This window comes from Pan troglodytes, chromosome 4 (assembly GCF_028858775.2).
Source record: "Pan troglodytes isolate AG18354 chromosome 4, NHGRI_mPanTro3-v2.0_pri, whole genome shotgun sequence".
Taxonomy (NCBI): domain Eukaryota; kingdom Metazoa; phylum Chordata; class Mammalia; order Primates; family Hominidae; genus Pan; species Pan troglodytes.
Window position 1 is genome coordinate 1368758 of NC_072402.2, and position 16839 is coordinate 1385596.

The window sequence follows — 16839 nt, forward strand, 5'->3', positions numbered from 1 at the left end:
ACCGTGAAACTGAATTACTTCCTTTCACATCGTGACTCCCAAGTATGCAGAAGGAACCCTCTGGGGATTCTCAGGTTTCAGTTTTACTTTCTATACACATTTTACTGAATTTGACTTGTGCACTTAAGTGTATTTTCTGTGTCCGCAGGATGATTTGAGACAACATTTAGATAAATCTTTGGAAGAGAACAGTAGGTTAAAATCGCTTTTGTTGAGTATGAAAAAGGAAGTGAAGAGTGCAGACACTGCAGCCACGTTAAATTTGCAGATCGCTGGTAAGTTGATCGTGTATTTGGTCACTTTGTAAACTTTAGATGTTCAAATGTGCCTAGGTAGACTTTGTTTTAAATTCTTCACTGAGGGAAGTGAGCAGCAGCAGACGCAGTTGGTAAGTGGGGAGCCGAGCCCCTGCCTCGCTGGCTGGGGTGGAGGCTGCCCCGGCCGGAGTTTATGGCACACGCGCGTGTCTGGGGCAGTCCTGGCATGGATGTGGGAGGCAAGGCCACCCCTGTCCTCACCCTGCCCGGCCGTCCTCCCCTCAGCACAGGGTGTCAGGGCTGCAGCTGCTGGAGGGGCCTGGTCACTGTGGGGTTTGCTGCTCCTGTCTGGCGTCCTCCCATGGTTATGCTGCCATCGAATTTGGTGAATGAGCCTGTTGCCCAGCGTCTCAGCGTTACAGATTCAGGTTGCATTTCTGGTGAACCCGTGTCTCTCCCGAGCAGGCCTGCTGTGGTCAAGATGCAGATCTTTCTCATTTCCCTCTCTTCACTTTTTTTGTTCTGTTTTGCTGTTTTTACAAAAGTGTATTCAGTATTTCAAGTTCAGATACCTGGATTTTAAATAAGGAAATGCTGATGGAGTCTGCTGTCCACGGTAACCTTCTCAGTGTGGCGTGGAGTCTCTTGGAAGTTTTAACTCATACTTCCCTGAGATTGACAAGTGGAGCATCTCTTCCTGGGCTAGCCTCTCAGGGGCTCACGGACTTTTCCTCAAAGGCCAGGTAGTAACCGTTTCAGGGCGTGTGGGTCTCACGCTGTCTGTCCCAACCAGCAGTGGCCTTTGCGGCAGGGAGGCAGCTGCGGATGAGGCCTGTGGCCGCTCTGTCTCCTTTGGGGCAGCGTCTCCTTGGATCTTTCGCCCGTTGGTTTTTATTGGGTTGTTTTATCGAGCGGTAAGAGTTCCTTAGAGTCTTCTTTTTTATTTATAAATTTTGCTTTTCTATCTTCTGTTTCTTTAAGATACTGTTATATTTACAACTGGTCCTTGAATAACCGTGTCCATTCAACATCATTTCGTCGTAAAGGTGATGAGAAAAAAAAAAAACAGTTCCCTGCCCGGGAGAACTGTGTGTGTGGTTTGCTCTCCCGGCTCTGTGGGCTTTCTCTGGGTGCGCTGGTTTCCCCCCATGCCCCAAAGCTGTGCACGCCAGGGTGTTGGCGTGTCTGACCTGTCCCATCTCAAGTGAGTGCAGGCACCAGCCGCCCTGCTGTGCGATGGCATCTGATCAGCACTGGTACCCGCTCCACGCCCTGAGCTGCTGGGATAGGCTGCAGCCACCTCTGCCCCTGAACTGGAACAACAGAGTAAATAATAGTCTAACTTGTCTTTATTACTCGGTCTTAAATGTATGCATAGCTCCCATTTATTTTAGTGTTTAATGTTAGAGGTGTCTTGGTCTTTGTTTGGTGGTTTGGTGATGTTCTTGTGACTAGAAATTGCTGTGTGAGCGTCACTCCTGCTCCCGTCAGCGGCCTGTGTGGACGGTGAATTCGGCTTCGTTACACTGTGTGAGCGTCACTCCTGCTCCCGTCGGCGGCCTGTGTGGACGGTGATTTCGGCTTCCTTACACTGTGGGAGCGTCACTCCTGCTCCCGTCGGCGGCCTGTGTGGACGGTGAATTCGGCTTCGTTACACTGTGGGAGCGTCACTCCTGCTCGCGTCGGCGGCCTGTGTGGACGGTGATTTCGGCTTCCTTACACTGTGGGAGCGTCACTCCTGCTCCCGTCGGCGGCCTGTGTGGACGGTGAATTCGGCTTCGTTACACTGTGGGAGCGTCACTCCTGCTCGCGTCGGCGGCCTGTGTGGACGGTGATTTCGGCTTCGTTACACTGTGGGAGCGTCACTCCTGCTCGCGTCGGCGGCCTGTGTGGACGGTGAATTCGGCTTCCTTACACTGTGGGAGCGTCACTCCTGCTCGCGTCGGCGGCCTGTGTGGACGGTGATTTCGGCTTCGTTACACTGTGGGAGCGTCACTCCTGCTCGCGTCGGCGGCCTGTGTGGACGGTGATTTCGGCTTCCTTACACTGTGGGACCGTCACTCCTGCTCCCGTCGGCGGCCTGTGTGGATGGTGAATTCGGCTTCGTTCCACGGCGGTCGCTTTGCTTCGTGGCTGCTTCCAGAACCATCAGTGCGAAGCGAGGACTTGTTGGACTTTCTGTTAGACTCCTTAGCCTTCACTTCCAGTGTGAATTTTTTCTTTTATTGCTAATTCTTCCCTGAGTTCAGAACCCTCTTTTCTGACATTTCTAATTATGACTTACGTTGTTTTTTCGTTTCTTCTGTCATTTCCTTTTTGTCTCGTAGGGATGTTCTTGCACCCTAACCCTTTGCCTTACAGAAACTGGGATTTGGCTTCAACACTTTCTGCTGCTTTTTACATGAAAATTGTGCTTCTGGATTTCAGGGAGAGGGCAGGTTTTCTGACCTCATGGATCAAGGATAGGGCAGCCTCCTTCTGGGGATTCTCAGGCCCTGTTCTCTCCTCCACCCTTCTCTGATGCCGTCATCCTGGTTGACCTTGACCCTGACCCCACACCAGCTGTTCCTCTTGGTGCAGGCTCTGTTCTAGAAGACCAGGCAGGTCAGCTCTGAGGGATCGCACGGCTGCCTCAGCTTTTGCAGACTGCACGGGGGCCCCTGGCCTCACCCTCATGGGAGGGGCAGGGCCGTGGTTCCCTGATTGGCCCACTGGGTTTCCCAAGGGAGCAAAGGACACTTGGGGGCTGTCCCGTTCTCAGAGCTGACGGCCACCCACTGCTGACGGCTGCCTCACTCCCGCAGAGGTGGACATGATGTGTGACTTGTGGCCTCTGGGGGTTTGTCCCAGCCTCTTGTGTTTGGGGTCCCAAGGCTTCCTTGTCCCTGGGATGCTGTAGTGTTGTCCCTGGGGTTCTGGTTTTGCCGTCTGAGGACTCTTGGTTTGGCCAGCACGGGGACTGGAAGGTCCTGAAGCTGTGCCGCCCTGCGCTTCCTTCATTCATGCCCTACGTGAACATGTCCATCGACATAGACTCCACGCGGCGTGGCCTTCACACTGTGGATGCTCCTGCGGCACTGCTGCCTTGTGGGTGAGAAGAGCCTGCCATCCGTGTCACCATCACCCTTTGCCCACCACCTTCCCCACCCCTGGCTTTCTCACTGCCTCTGTCACTGTGTGGTTTTGCAAGAGTGTGTCTACATGTGGGTTTATTTGTATCCCGTGTTTGGATTTGGGGAGCCACTAAATAGTATCTCTCTTCTCCTCTTGTGCTGGAAATCCAGAAACAGGCAGGAGTTTGTAGATGGAAACCAGCCACATATTCCATCACTGATGGTTGCAGAGTCAGAGGGCACTTCGGAGACCTGTGGCCACTGTGGGCTGCTTGGTGCTTTTCCCGAAACCCACAGGCCCTCCCTTCAGGGGCAGAGTGTGCTTCCTTGTGGAGGAGGAACCAGCAGACAGGCCCAGTGGAGGGACTGCCAGCCAGTGCCGCCTCTCCCTGCCCTCACACAGGGATGTGGCTCCGTGGGGGCCTGTGGAGGGCAGACCACACAGCTGCAGCCTGGGGAGGGCCCAGGGTAGAAACAGCACAGGGAGGGGCCGTGGCATTCATGCTTGCCCTGTCTTTGAGTCTCATTAATACTGATCTTTTCCAGCTATATTCTTTTTCTGGTAACCAAGATCCAGTTTAAATGTAGAATTGTTTTCATTTTCAAAATGTATGAATGAGTTTTACTCATTAATGGTACTTTTTTTTTTCTTTCTCTTTCAGGACTTCAAACAAGTGTGAAGAGGCTGTGTGGCGAGATTGTGGAACTGAAACAGCACCTGGAGCACTACGACAAGATCCAGGAGCTCACGCAGATGCTGCAGGAGAGCCACAGGTGCCTGCCCGTGAGACTTGGGTGGGCCCCCGAGGGGAGGAGGCCCAGGCACAGGGAGGGTTGGGCCGGACTGGGTCACACCCAGAAGGCACAGAGGAGCAGCTCCTCATGAGTCTTGGCCGATGATATCCAGGACCACTGCTGATTTGAAACTTTCATAAACTTTCCTCTCTGAAAACGGAGGCCCTTCATGCTGTCTGTCGCATGTGTAAGGCGTGGATCATGAAGTGTGACCCATGAGGTGTGGATGTGAGGTCTGACCATGAGGTGTGACCACGAGGCATGGACTGTGAGATGGGACTGTGAGGTATGTGACCATGGGGTGTGGGCTGTGAGGTATCAACCCTGAGTGTGAGGTGTGGACTGTGAGGTGTGACTGTGAGGTGTGGACTGTGAGGTGTGGACTGTGAGGTGTGACTGTGAGGTGTGGACCGTGAGGTGTGACTGTGAGGTGTGACTGTGAGGTGTGGACTGTGAGGTGTGACTATGAGGTGTGACTGTGAGGTGTGGACCGTGAGGTGTGACTGTGAGGTGTGACTGTGAGGTGTGACCACGAGGCATGGACTGTGAGATGGGACTGTGAGGTGTGACTGTGAGGTGTGGACCATGAGGTGTGACTGTGAGGTGTGACTGTGAGGTGTGGACTGTGAGGTGTGACTGTGAGGTATGACTGTGAGGTGTGGACCATGAGGTGTGACCACGAGGCATGGACTGTGAGATGGGACTGTGAGGTATGTGACCATGGGGTGTGGGCTGTGAGGTATCAACCCTGAGTGTGAGGTGTGACTGTGAGGTGTGGACTGTGAGGTGTGGACTGTGAGGTGTGACTGTGAGGTGTGGACCGTGAGGTGTGACTGTGAGGTGTGACTGTGAGGTGTGGACTGTGAGGTGTGGACCGTGAGGTGTGACTGTGAGGTGTGACTGTGAGGTGTGGACTGTGAGGTGTGACTGTGAGGTGTGGACTGTGAGGTGTGGACTGTGAGGTGTGACCACAAGGCATGGACTGTGAGATGGGACTGTGAGGTGTGACTGTGAGGTGTGACTGTGAGGTGTGGACTGTGAGGTGTGACTGTGAGGTGTGGACCGTGAGGTGTGACTGTGAGGTGTGACTGTGAGGTGTGGACTGTGAGGTGTGACTGTGAGGTGTGGACCGTGAGGTGTGACTGTGAGGTGTGACTGTGAGGTGTGGACCGTGAGGTGTGACTGTGAGGTATGACTGTGAGGTGTGGACCGTGAGGTGTGACTGTGAGGTGTGACCATGAGGCATGGACTGTGAGATGGGACTGTGAGGTATGTGACCATGGGGTGTGGGCTGTGAGGTATCAACCCTGAGTGTGAGGTGTGACTGTGAGGTGTGGACTGTGAGGTGTGACTGTGAGGTGTGGACCGTGAGGTGTGACTGTGAGGTGTGACTGTGAGGTGTGGACCATGAGGTGTGACTGTGAGGTGTGACCACGAGGCATGGACTGTGAGATGGGACTGTGAGGTATGTGACCATGGGGTGTGGGCTGTGAGGTATCAACCCTGAGTGTGAGGTGTGACTGTGAGGTGTGGACTGTGAGGTGTGACTGTGAAGTGTGACTGTGAGGTGTGGACCGTGAGGTGTGACTGTGAGGTGTGGACCGTGAGGTGTGGACCGTGAGGTGTGACCGTGAGGTGTGACTGTGAGGTGTGACTGTGAAGTGTGACTGTGAGGTGTGGACCGTGAGGTGTGACTGTGAGGTGTGACTGTGAGGTGTGGACTGTGAGGTGTGACTGTGAGGTGTGGACCGTGAGGTGTGACTGTGAGGTGTGGACCGTGAGGTGTGGACCGTGAGGTGTGACTGTGAGGTATGACTGTGAGGTATGACTGTGAGGTGTAGACCGTGAGGTGTGACTGTGAGGTGTGACCATGAGGCATGGACTGTGAGATGGGACTGTGAGGTATGTGACCATGGGGTGTGGGCTGTATCAACCCTGAGTGTGAGGTGTGACTGTGAGGTGTGGACTGTGAGGTGTGACTGTGAGGTGTGGACCGTGAGGTGTGACTGTGAGGTGTGACTGTGAGGTGTGGACCATGAGGTGTGACTGTGAGGTGTGACTGTGAGGTGTGACCACGAGGCATGGACTGTGAGATGGGACTGTGAGGTATGTGACCATGGGGTGTGGGCTGTGAGGTATCAACCTTGAGTGTGAGGTGTGACTGTGAGGTGTGGACTGTGAGGTGTGACTGTGAAGTGTGACTGTGAGGTGTGGACCGTGAGGTGTGACTGTGAGGTGTGGACCGTGAGGTGTGGACCATGAGGTGTGACCGTGAGGTGTGACTGTGAGGTGTGACTGTGAAGTGTGACTGTGAGGTGTGGACCGTGAGGTGTGACTGTGAGGTGTGGACCGTGAGGTGTGGACCGTGAGGTGTGACCGTGAGGTGTGACTGTGAGGTGTGGACCATGAGGTGTGACTGTGAGGCATGGACTGAAGTGTGACTGTGAGGCATGGACTGTGAGGTGGGACTGTGAGGCATGGACCGTGAGGTGTGACCATGAGGTGTGACTGTGAGGCGTGGACTGTGAGGTGTGGACCGTGAGGTGTGACCGTGAGGCGTGGACTGTGAGGTGTGACTGTGAGGTGTGACTGTGAGAGGTGGACCGTGAGGTGTGACTGAGATGTGGACCGTGAGGTGTGACTGTGAGGTGTGGACCGTGTGGTGTGACTGTGAGGTGTGACTGTGAGGTGTGGACTGTGAGGTGTGGACCGTGAGGTGTGACCGTGAGGTGTGACTGTGAGGTGTGACCGTGAGGTGTGACTGTGAGGTGTGGACCGTGAGGTGTGACTGTGAGGTGTGACTGTGAGGTGTGGACCGTGAGGTGTGGACTGTGAGATGGGACTGTGAGGTATGTGACCATGGGGTGTGGGCTGTGAGGTATCAACCCTGAGTGTGAGGTGTGACTGTGAGGTGTGGACTGTGAGGTGTGACTGTGAGGTGTGGACTCTGAGGTGTGACTGTGAAGTGTGACTGTGAGGTGTGGACTGTGAGGTGTGACTGTGAGGTGTGGACTGTGAGGTGTGACCGTGAGGTGACTGTGAGGTGTGACTGTGAAGTGTGACTGTGAGGTGTGGACCGTGAGGTGTGACTGTGAGGTGTGGACCGTGAGGTGTGACCGTGAGGTGTGACTGTGAGGTGTGGACCATGAGGTGTGACTGTGAGGTGTGACTGTGAGGCATGGACTGAAGTGTGACTGTGAGGCAGACTGTGAGGTGGGACTGTGAGGCATGGACCGTGAGGTGTGACCATGAGGTGTGGACCGTGAGGCGTGGACTGTGAGGTGTGGACCGTGAGGCGTGGACTGTGAGGTGTGACTGTGAGGTGTGACTGTGAGAGGTGGACCGTGAGGTGTGACTGAGATGTGGACCGTGAGGTGTGACTGTGAGGTGTGGACCGTGTGGTGTGACTGTGAGGTGTGACTGTGAGGTTTGGACTGTGAGGTGTGACTGTGAGGTGTGGACCGTGAGGTGTGACCGTGAGGTGTGACTGTGAGGTGTGGACCGTGAGGTGTGACTGTGAGGTGTGACTGTGAGGTGTGACCGTGAGGTGTGACTGTGAGGTGTGGACCGTGAGGTGTGACTGTGAGGTATGACTGCGAGGTGTGACTGAGAGGTGTGGACCGTGTGGTGTGACTGTGAGGTGTGGACTGTGAGGTGTGACTGTGAGGTGTGGACCGTGAGGTGTGGACCGTGAGGTGTGACCGTGAGGTGTGACTGTGAGGTGTGGACCGTGAGGTGTGACTGTGAGGTATGACTGTGAGGTGTGGACCGTGAGGTGTGACCGTGAGGTGTGACTGTGAGAGGTGGACTGTGAGGTGTGACTGTGAGGTGTGGACCGTGAGGTGTGACTGTGAGGTGTGACTGAGGTGTGACTGTGAGAGGTGGACTGTGAGGCATGACCATGAGGCGTGGACCGTGAGGTGTGACTGTCAGGTGTGACTGTCAGGTGTGGACCATGAGGTGTGACTGTGAGGTGTGACTGTGAGGCATGGACTATGAGGTGTGACTGTGAGGCATGGACTGTGAGGTGTGACCGTGAGGCGTGGACCGTGAGGTGTGACCGTGAGGCGTGGACCGTGAGGTGTGACCGTGAGGCGTGGACCATGAGGTGTGACCGTGAGGCGTGGACCATGAGGTGTGACCGTGAGGTGTGACTGTGAGAGGTGGACCGTGAGGTGTGACTGTGAGATGTGCACCGTGAGGTGTGACTGTGAGATGTGGACCGTGAGGTGTGGACTGTGAGGTGTGGACCATGAGGTGTGACTGTGAGGTGTGGACTGTGAGGTGTGACTGTGAGGTGTGACTGTGAGAGGTGGACCATGAGGTGTGACTGTGAGGTGTGACTGTGAGGCGTGGACTATGAGGTGTGACTGTGAGGCATGGACTGTGAGATGTGACTGTGAGGCGTGGACCGTGAGGTGTGACCGTGAGGTGTGACCGTGAGGCGTGGACCATGAGGTGTGACCGTGAGGTGTGACTGTGAGAGGTGGACCGTGAGGTGTGACTGTGAGATGTGCACCGTGAGGTGTGACTGTGAGATGTGGACCGTGAGGTGTGGACTGTGAGGTGTGGACCATGAGGTGTGACTGTGAAGTGTGACTGTGAGATGTGGACCGTGAGGTGTGGACTGTGAGGTGTGGACCATGAGGTGTGACTGTGAGGTGTGACTGTGAGGTGTGGACCGTGAGGTGTGACTGTGAGGTGTGACTGAGGTGTGACTGTGAGAGGTGGACTGTGAGGTGTGACTGTGAGGCGTGACTGTGAGGCATGGACTGTGAGGTGTGACTGTGAGGCGTGGACCACGAGGTGTGACTGTGAGGTGTGACTGTGAGGTGTGAATGTGAGGTGTGACTGTGACGCGTGGACTGTGAGGTGTGACTGTGAGGTGTGACTGTGAGGTGTGACTGTGAGGCGTGGACTGTGAGGTGTGACTGTCAGGTGTGGACCCTGAGGTGTGACTGTGAGGTGTGACTGTGAGGTGTGAATGTGAGGTGTGACTGTGACGCGTGGACTGTGAGGCGTGACTGTGAAGTGTGACTGTGAGTTGTGAATGTGAGGTGTGGACTGAGAGTTGTGGACTGTGAGATATGACCTGTGTGCAGTGTGACCAGGGGAGACAGGTGCATGAGAGATGGTCGGGCACGGCGGGGCAACCTGGTTCCCCTGGGCCGTAGTCCGGCAGCTGTGCTTCCCCCTTCACTGCAGTGCGTGTTCAGTTGGAAATACGGAGATTTCACCTTTACTCCCTGGCTGTAGGGGGATGGTGAGAAGGGGGCTGGGTGTGAGGGGATCTTCAAGGCAGAATCTTAGTTTGTCTTTAAAGAATTGTGTGCCGGGACGTGGTTGGAGGCTGGGTGCAGAAAGGAAGAGGCGAGCTGCTGGAGGAGGCAAGGACAGGTCGCTCTGGGCAGTTTTGTGGGTGCTGCTGTGTGAACCCCTGTTGCTGTGGCCTCAGCAGGGAAGGCTGGTCTGTGGTCAGTTCCTCCCCCTCCCCTCCCCCTTTCATTCCCTCTTCCTTTCCCCCCACCTCCCATTCCCGCTCCCTCCCCCACTCCTCAGGCTGAGGCTGCCACACTTACCTGGGTTCGACTACAGTCTGGTCATAGGCATAGCCAGGCTCTGCCCCTTACAGGATAAAGGCCACAGACCCCCATGGGGCCCATCACAGGTGTAAGTTACAGAGGGGAAGGGTCCTGAAAGATGAGACTGGGCCAAGAGGAGATGCAGCGGAGCAGAAGGAAGGGGACTGTGTCGGCCGCGGGTGCAGTGCCCAGTCGTGGGTAGGGCCATGTGACTCCCTGGAACCTGGTGGGCCTGTCTGTGGCAGGTCAAGGTACAGTTGGGGGTCATTCTCCTTGAGCACTGTGGCCTGGATGTGGACAAGGCAGGGTGCACAGCTCCCAAACACAGTGGCATCGGGCTTCTGCCCCCAGGATTCATGCTGGCTTCATCCAGTCCTGGCCTGCGGCTCCTTTGCTGTCCAAGGGAACAGGGCCTGGGCCTGCACAGTGGCCCTGTCAGTGGGGTGCCCATCTCTGTGGCTAATGTGACCGAGGTCAGTGGGCCCTGCCTTGTCTAATACTTGTAATGCCCTGAGTGTCCTCAGGTCATTGCTGACTGGGTGATTAGGGCAATTTGGAGGTGACAAAGTGGGTAAAATGTAATAGCACTTTACTTCTAAAATAAAAATGGTCAACAGCATTAAAGACTAGGACTCTTCTATTACACTATTATGATGTCAAAATTATTATATTTGACTGGGAATTAGAAATATTTCAGTCCCCGTATATTTTCTAGAATTAGAACATTGTTTTGCTAGCCATGAAGTTTATCATCTTCTCATAAAACCATGCGTAGCTGGAATAGCCAAGGCGCCATTCAGTCACTCATTAGCCTGTTCAGCTCATTCATTCATTCCATAGGTGCTGAGCTGCACCTCCAAGGCTGCTCCCAGGGGTCAGGGCAGTGGTTGGGAAGGAGGAGGCAGGTGGGCGGTAGCCAGTGGGACACAGAAGGTGATGGGGCCACAGAGATAGGTCTGTGTGCAGGGCCAGGGCAGCTTCGTGCCCATGCAGGGAGGTGGGCAGCCCCAGCAGGTGAGGGCCACACCGCTGGAGAGGACGGAAGTGCCAAGCAGCCGCTTCCCTGTCGTTCTGCAGCTCCCTGGTCAGCACCAATGAACACCTGCTGCAGGAGCTGAGCCAGGTGCGGGCGCAGCACAGAGCCGAGGTGGAGCAGATGCACTGGAGCTACCAGGAGCTCAAGAAGACCATGGCCCTGTTTCCACACAGCAGCGCCAGCCATGGAGGCCGCCAGGCCTGCTGACTCCTGCCGAGAAGCTGGGCCACCCCTTAAGCTTCCTGGTAAAGTTACATTGTCTGCACCTTTGTACTTCTTTACTGAGTGTACTGGCTGGCAAGAGTTCTCTCTTCTGTTGGTAATTATTTAGGATTTTTGGAATGTATTCAGGACCTGTAGCTTGGTTTTCTAAAGCACCTCCTAAAATGATATGATTACTCCAAGCCCTCTGCATGTTTTCAGACAGAACACATTGACATATTTTGAGACAAACTGACCATTAATCTTGTATCCAGTATCCTGAGATGAAGTAAATGCAGTGTTCTACTGCCTGATGTGAAAGAGAGCTATGTATGATAATTAAAGAAAATAATTTTCTGTGTAACAAGCAATCTTTGTTTAATAAACAAATACATTGTTCTGAAAAGTTAACTTTTTCAGTGGCTGTATACAAATTATAACTGAGTTTGTCATTGAGTTTTTTATAGAACAAGCTGTGCACCATGATAGGTGAGTGGGAATAATTAAGTTCAAAGACTTAACACAAGTGACACTTATAGATGTGGGGGAAAAAACCTTAAAAATATTGTCTTATGATATTAACATATCACAGCGGAAACATCTACCCAAGCCCTGGCTCGCTCTCTTGTTTGCAGTGTAGTTCTGAAAATTATGTCATAATAGGACACAAAACTAGATTTTTAGTTTGGAAACTTCATATCTTATGTCATACTTGCTGTGATTGGTAAGACAAGGTCATTTTTTAAATGACGTTCAACTGATTTGGGAAGAATGAGCAGGCCTAAGAAGAAAATGCTCTGTGCTAGCTCTGTGTGTGTGTGTGCCCTTGCTCTGTGTGTGTGTGCCCTTGCTGTGTGTGTGCGCTAGTGTGTGTGCGCTAGCTGTGTGTGTGTGCTAGCTGTGTGTGTGTGTGCTGTGTGTGCTTGCTGTGTGTGCTCTGTGCGCGTGCACTTGCTCTGTGTACTAGCTGTGTGTGCATGCTAGCTGTGTGTGCACTTGCTGTGTGTGTGCTAGCTGTGTGTGCGTGCTTGCTGTGTGTGTGTGCTTGTTTGTGCGCTTGCTGTGTGTGTGCTGTGTGCGCTTTGCTAGCCGTGTGTGTGCAGTTGCTGTGTGCTAGCTGTGTGTACGCTTGTGTGTGCACTTGTGTGTGCGCTGTGTGTGCGCGCACGCACCCTGTGTGTGTGCTGTGTGTGCACGCGTTGTGTATGTGCACTTGCTGTGTGTGTGCTTGTGTGCTAGCTGTGTGTGTCTGCTAGCTGTGTGTGTGTGCCTCCTAGCTGTGTGTGTGCGCTTGCTGTGTGTGTGCGCTTCTGTGTGTGTGTGTGTGCGTGCATGTGGATTGTATCCCTGGGGAAATCAGAGGTGGGACTCTGCTGTCTCTTCCCCGAAGAGGACTTGCTAGGCTTCAGGCTGCCCTCTTGTGTCACCTCTCTGTCCATTTGTGGTCATAACAGGAAAATGTGTCATACCAAATTTATTTTCTGTAGGGTTGGGATGGGGTTAATTTGTCATCACGTAATTTATATATGTAAGAGTATTAGAAGATGTTAATATTAATCCACTTTAAGCTTATAGATGCTTACCTCGTTTGGGTTTCATTGAGCTTCTTGGACCTGTGAGTTCATATTTTTCACCAGATTTGGCAAAGTTGCAGCCACTACTCATATTTCTTGTCTGACCCCGTCTCTCACTTCTTCCTCCCTGTCCCCATCTGCGACTCTAGTTAGCTTTCTGTTAGACTGTGATACTATCTCTCAGGTCACTAAACGTGATGCTTTTTCATCTTTGTTCTCTCATCCTTTCCTTTAGGTGGTTTTATTGTCCTGTTGCGAGGCTTACTAATCTTTTCTTCCACTTGCCTAATTTGATGTTAAGCTTGTATAGTGAATTTTTTATATCAGAAATTAGATATATTTTTGTTCTAAAATTCCATTTGAGGCTAGGCGGGGTGGCTCACACCGTAATCCCAGCACTTTGGGAGGCTGAGGCAGGAGGATCACTTGAGGCCAGGAGTTTGAGACCAGCCTGGCCAACATGGCGAAACTCCATCTCTGCTAAAAATGAAAATTAGCTGGGCATGGTGGTGGGCACCTGTAGTCCCAGCTTCTTGGGGGGCTGAGGCAGGAGAATCGTTTGAACCTGGGAGGTGGAGGTTGCAGTGAGCCAAGATTGCGCCACTGCACTCCAGCCTAGAAGACAGAGCAAGACTCCGTCTCAAAAAAAAAACAAAAAAACTCCATTTGATTTTTTTCATTAGTTTTATATCCCATTATGTTCACGTTTCCATTAACTGCTTAACCATGTTTTTAACAGGTTTACTAGAAATTCCCAACTGTTCCAAAGTGGTGGTACCCGCAGGCCCGACTGCTAGTTGTGTATGACCACGGCTGCCGGTCCATGTTTTCAGCACCCATTGCCTGAAGTGTTAGCACCTTCACTCCGGTGGGTGTGGGGTAGTGGAGGGAGTGGGGTGGTGGAGGGCGTGGGGTGGCGGAGGGCGCGGGGTGGCGCGGGGTGGGGTAGACCTCTTTCTGGTTTCATTGGCTTCTCCTTGTTCAGCACCTTCTCATGTGTCTGCGGCTCATCGGGATTTCCTGTTTGTAAAGTACCTATTCAAGTATTTTCCCTACTTTTCTATTGGATGGTCTGTCTCATTTATTTGCAGGTGTTATTTATGATTCTGGGTAGTAGTGCTTTGTGAATTACATTTGCAAATAGCTTTTCTTGTCTTTTTACTTTAATGGTGTCTTTTAAGAGAAATTTTAAACTTTAATATGGCCCAATGTATCAATATTTTCTTTCATGATTAAAGCATTTTGGATCCTAATTTTTAATAATCTTTACTTTGCCTTGAACATAAAGATACTCTGTTACCTTCCAAAGGATTTTATAGTTTTGTATATTTTGGATTTTAGATATAGATTCTACCCAGAATTGATTTTTGCGCCTGTTGTGAAGCTTAAGGATCCAGTTTCATTGTGTTGCAGACATAAGCCCAGTTTTCCCAGTCCCGGCTGCTGAAGATTCCTTTGTCAGGATGATCTCTGTGTCCGTTTCTGCATCTCCTTGTCTGTCTCTGCCAATACCACACACTCTGGGGCGCGTACCTCCATCTTATGTTAGGATGTCTTGGCTGTTTTTGACCCTTTGTGTTTCATACATTTTAGAACTAGCCGGTTGAGTTGGGATTTTGTTTGGGATTGTATTGAACCTGTAGATCAACTTGGGAATCTTTGACATACTTGCAATACTGGGTTTTACAAGCCCTGAACATGGTATCTGTCTCTCCAAATGTTAGGGCTCCTTCAGCGGGTGTTAATACAGCCTGATACTTTTCACAATGGTCTTGTATGTCTTTTGTTACATTTAATCCTAGGTCCTTGTTATTTTGCGATGCTGTTTTAAAAAATGTGCTTGGATTTCATTTTCCTAATTATGTGTTGCCATTTCATGGAAATTCATTTTTGTGTATTAATTTGTATCTGGCAGTCTAGTAATTTTAATCATTTGCCTGTAGCTGTTTCCTCATTTTTAGGCACACAGTCATGTTTTCTATGAGTAATGGGTTTTCTTTCCCATTCCTGTTGTTCTGGATTTTTACTTTATGTTTTTATTTTTGTTTTGTTTTTTGCTTTTCTACACTGGTCGGAACCCCTAGTGCAGTGCTGATTAGAGGTGGTAAAAGAGTGGGCATCGTTGTCTTCTTCCTGATATTCAAAGGGGTGATAAATTCTCACCATTTATCCACTCACTTGTAATAGATTTTTTTTGTTTGTTTTAAAGCTTTTTCTATCAATAATTCGCCTCAAGAATGGATGACTTTTATCACTTTTTCTGCAGTGATTGAGATGACCACGATTTTTATCATTTAATATATTGATGTGTTTAACGACCATAATTTGCTTTTGTTAAAAATAAACCTTGAATTTCTGAGATAAGTCCAACTTAATAATTATGGATTTTCTTTTACATACATATTGTTATATTTGGTTTGTTAATATTTTGTTTAGCATTTTGTGGCCCAGCTATACCACCTAGCACCTGTGTTTGGGCCCTGATTTCCTCGTCTGTACAATGGGAAAATAGTGGCTTCCTCACAGGATTGTTGTGAAGGTGAAATGAGTTAGTATGAATAAGAATCTCGGGCAGCATCTGGTGCGTCCTGAGCACTGGGTAGCTGCGTGCTCTAGTACAGTGGTTAGTATCTCTCTTCACGGGTGACAGCCACTTACGATTTTCCTTTGTAATGCTGTTCTTGAAAGGATTCGCATCTTTACACCACCGTAAAATGAGCTAGGTTGTGTATTCTTTCTCCATTCTCTAGGAGAATTTACTTAAGATTATAATTATTTCTTCCATGGATGTTTGATGGAACTTGCTGGTGAAGTCACTTGTGCCTGGAACTTTCTTTGTCAGGAGGTTTGACTACTGATCCAGTATAACTCAGTGTTCCAGGATGTGGCAGAACCGTTCACACAGACCATCCTTATGTCCCCCTTGCCTTTACGCTGCATATCCCTGAGTTGGGCTGGGGCCGTGTGACTACTGAGCAACAGCCTGTGTGTGGGACTGAGGTGAGTCATTTCAGGGCCAGAGCAGCGGGAGCTGGTGCATCACTTTGATAGCTTCCCTGCCAGTGACCTGGGCAGCTGCATCACAGGATTAGGAAGTCTGTTTGTCTTCTGTTAGAAGAGATCTCTTGTTATTCCTGAAGTTGGACGTTGTGTGAGTAATACATTTTGTGTGTCCAGCCACTGAAGTGTTAGGGGTTTTCTTTTGTAGCTGACAGTGACTTCCCCTAAGTCACAGGGCTGAGCAGGCTTTCCATTTCTTTTGGAGTTAGTTTTTGTAAGTTATGTGTCTCTAAGAATTGGTCCATATTGTCTTAATTTTCCATTTTGGGGGGTATAACACATAATTTGAATGGCTTCAACATTTGAAGTTGTGTGTGTCCCTGTGGCAGAGATGTAGGGACAGTTGTGTCCCTTCAAGCAAGACCTTGCCATCCAGGGGCAGGGAGTACAGGAGTAGAGACCATCTCCAGCCACCATGCTGTCAGGCTGTGCCTGGGCTCTGGAGCTGAGGACACACTCATCCAGGCAGCCGCAGCCAGTGTCCAAGCAGGCAGGGCCTGGGCCTAATGCGAACCACAGGGAGCTCCCTAGCAGGCCATCTCCAGAGCCTCCCTGAGGCCTCCCGGCTTCCCTGCCTCCTCCCCTTGTTGCTGTTCAGGGGCATTCCTCACCAGTGAGCCTCTTGTGATACAAAGGCCACCTCAGCATCTGCCTCCCGGGGACTCAGCCCATTCTTGGCCATTCTTCATATTCGTTATTTGAACTTTCTGTTCAGTCCTTTCAAAAAAACACCCTTTGCCTCCATTTTCTTTTCAATTTCTGATCTGATCTATCATTAGCCATGCTGAAATTACAAATAAATATGGGTTAAAATATTATTTTATCAATTCCCTGTTCTGTGTTTCTTTCTCTTGTTTTATCAGCGAAGCTGATTTTTTTTTTTTTTTTTTTTTTTGAGATGGAGTCTCGCTCTGTCGCCCAGGCTGGAGTGCAGTGGCGCGATCTCGGCTCACTGCAAGCTCCACCTCCCGGGTTCACGCCATTCTCCTGCCTCAGCCTCCCGAGTAGCTGGGACTACAGGCGCCCGCCACCAAGCCTGGCTAATTTTTTGTGTTTTTAGCAGAGACGGGGTTTCACTGTGTTAGCCAGGATGGTCTCAATCTCCTGACCTTGTGATCTGCCCGCCTCGGCCTCCCAAAGTGCTGGGACTACAGGTGTGAGCCACCGTGCCCGGCCTCCGCGAAGCTGATTGATCCACCATCTCATTAGTTTAAATCTGCC

The 16839-nt window shown here is 51.2% G+C and overlaps 1 protein-coding gene across 14 annotated transcripts in view; it reads left to right on the top strand.

Moving 5' to 3' along the window:
• The window catches only part of CEP72 (centrosomal protein 72), a 45180-nt gene extending 30252 nt beyond the window's left edge, over positions 1-14928 (top strand). For 2 of the 14 annotated variants that reach the window (XR_010157103.1, XR_002943862.3), the window contains exons 10-14: positions 149-275; positions 4033-4144; positions 10825-11028; positions 13298-13426; positions 13900-14928. Coding sequence is in view for 5 of the 14 variants with exons in the window: in XM_024356516.3 (XP_024212284.3) it covers positions 149-275; positions 4033-4144; positions 10825-10990 (405 nt within the window). In the remaining 9 variants the exon portion in view is untranslated. Of the gene's footprint in view, positions 1-148; positions 1001-1238; positions 1584-1712; positions 3349-4032; positions 4145-4327; positions 4456-10824; positions 11391-13297 lie in introns of those variants that run through there. The other 12 variants (XR_010157101.1, XR_010157105.1, XR_008547846.2 and 9 more) reach the window with 10 other exon arrangements.
• Positions 14929-16839: the final 1911 nt, after the last annotated feature.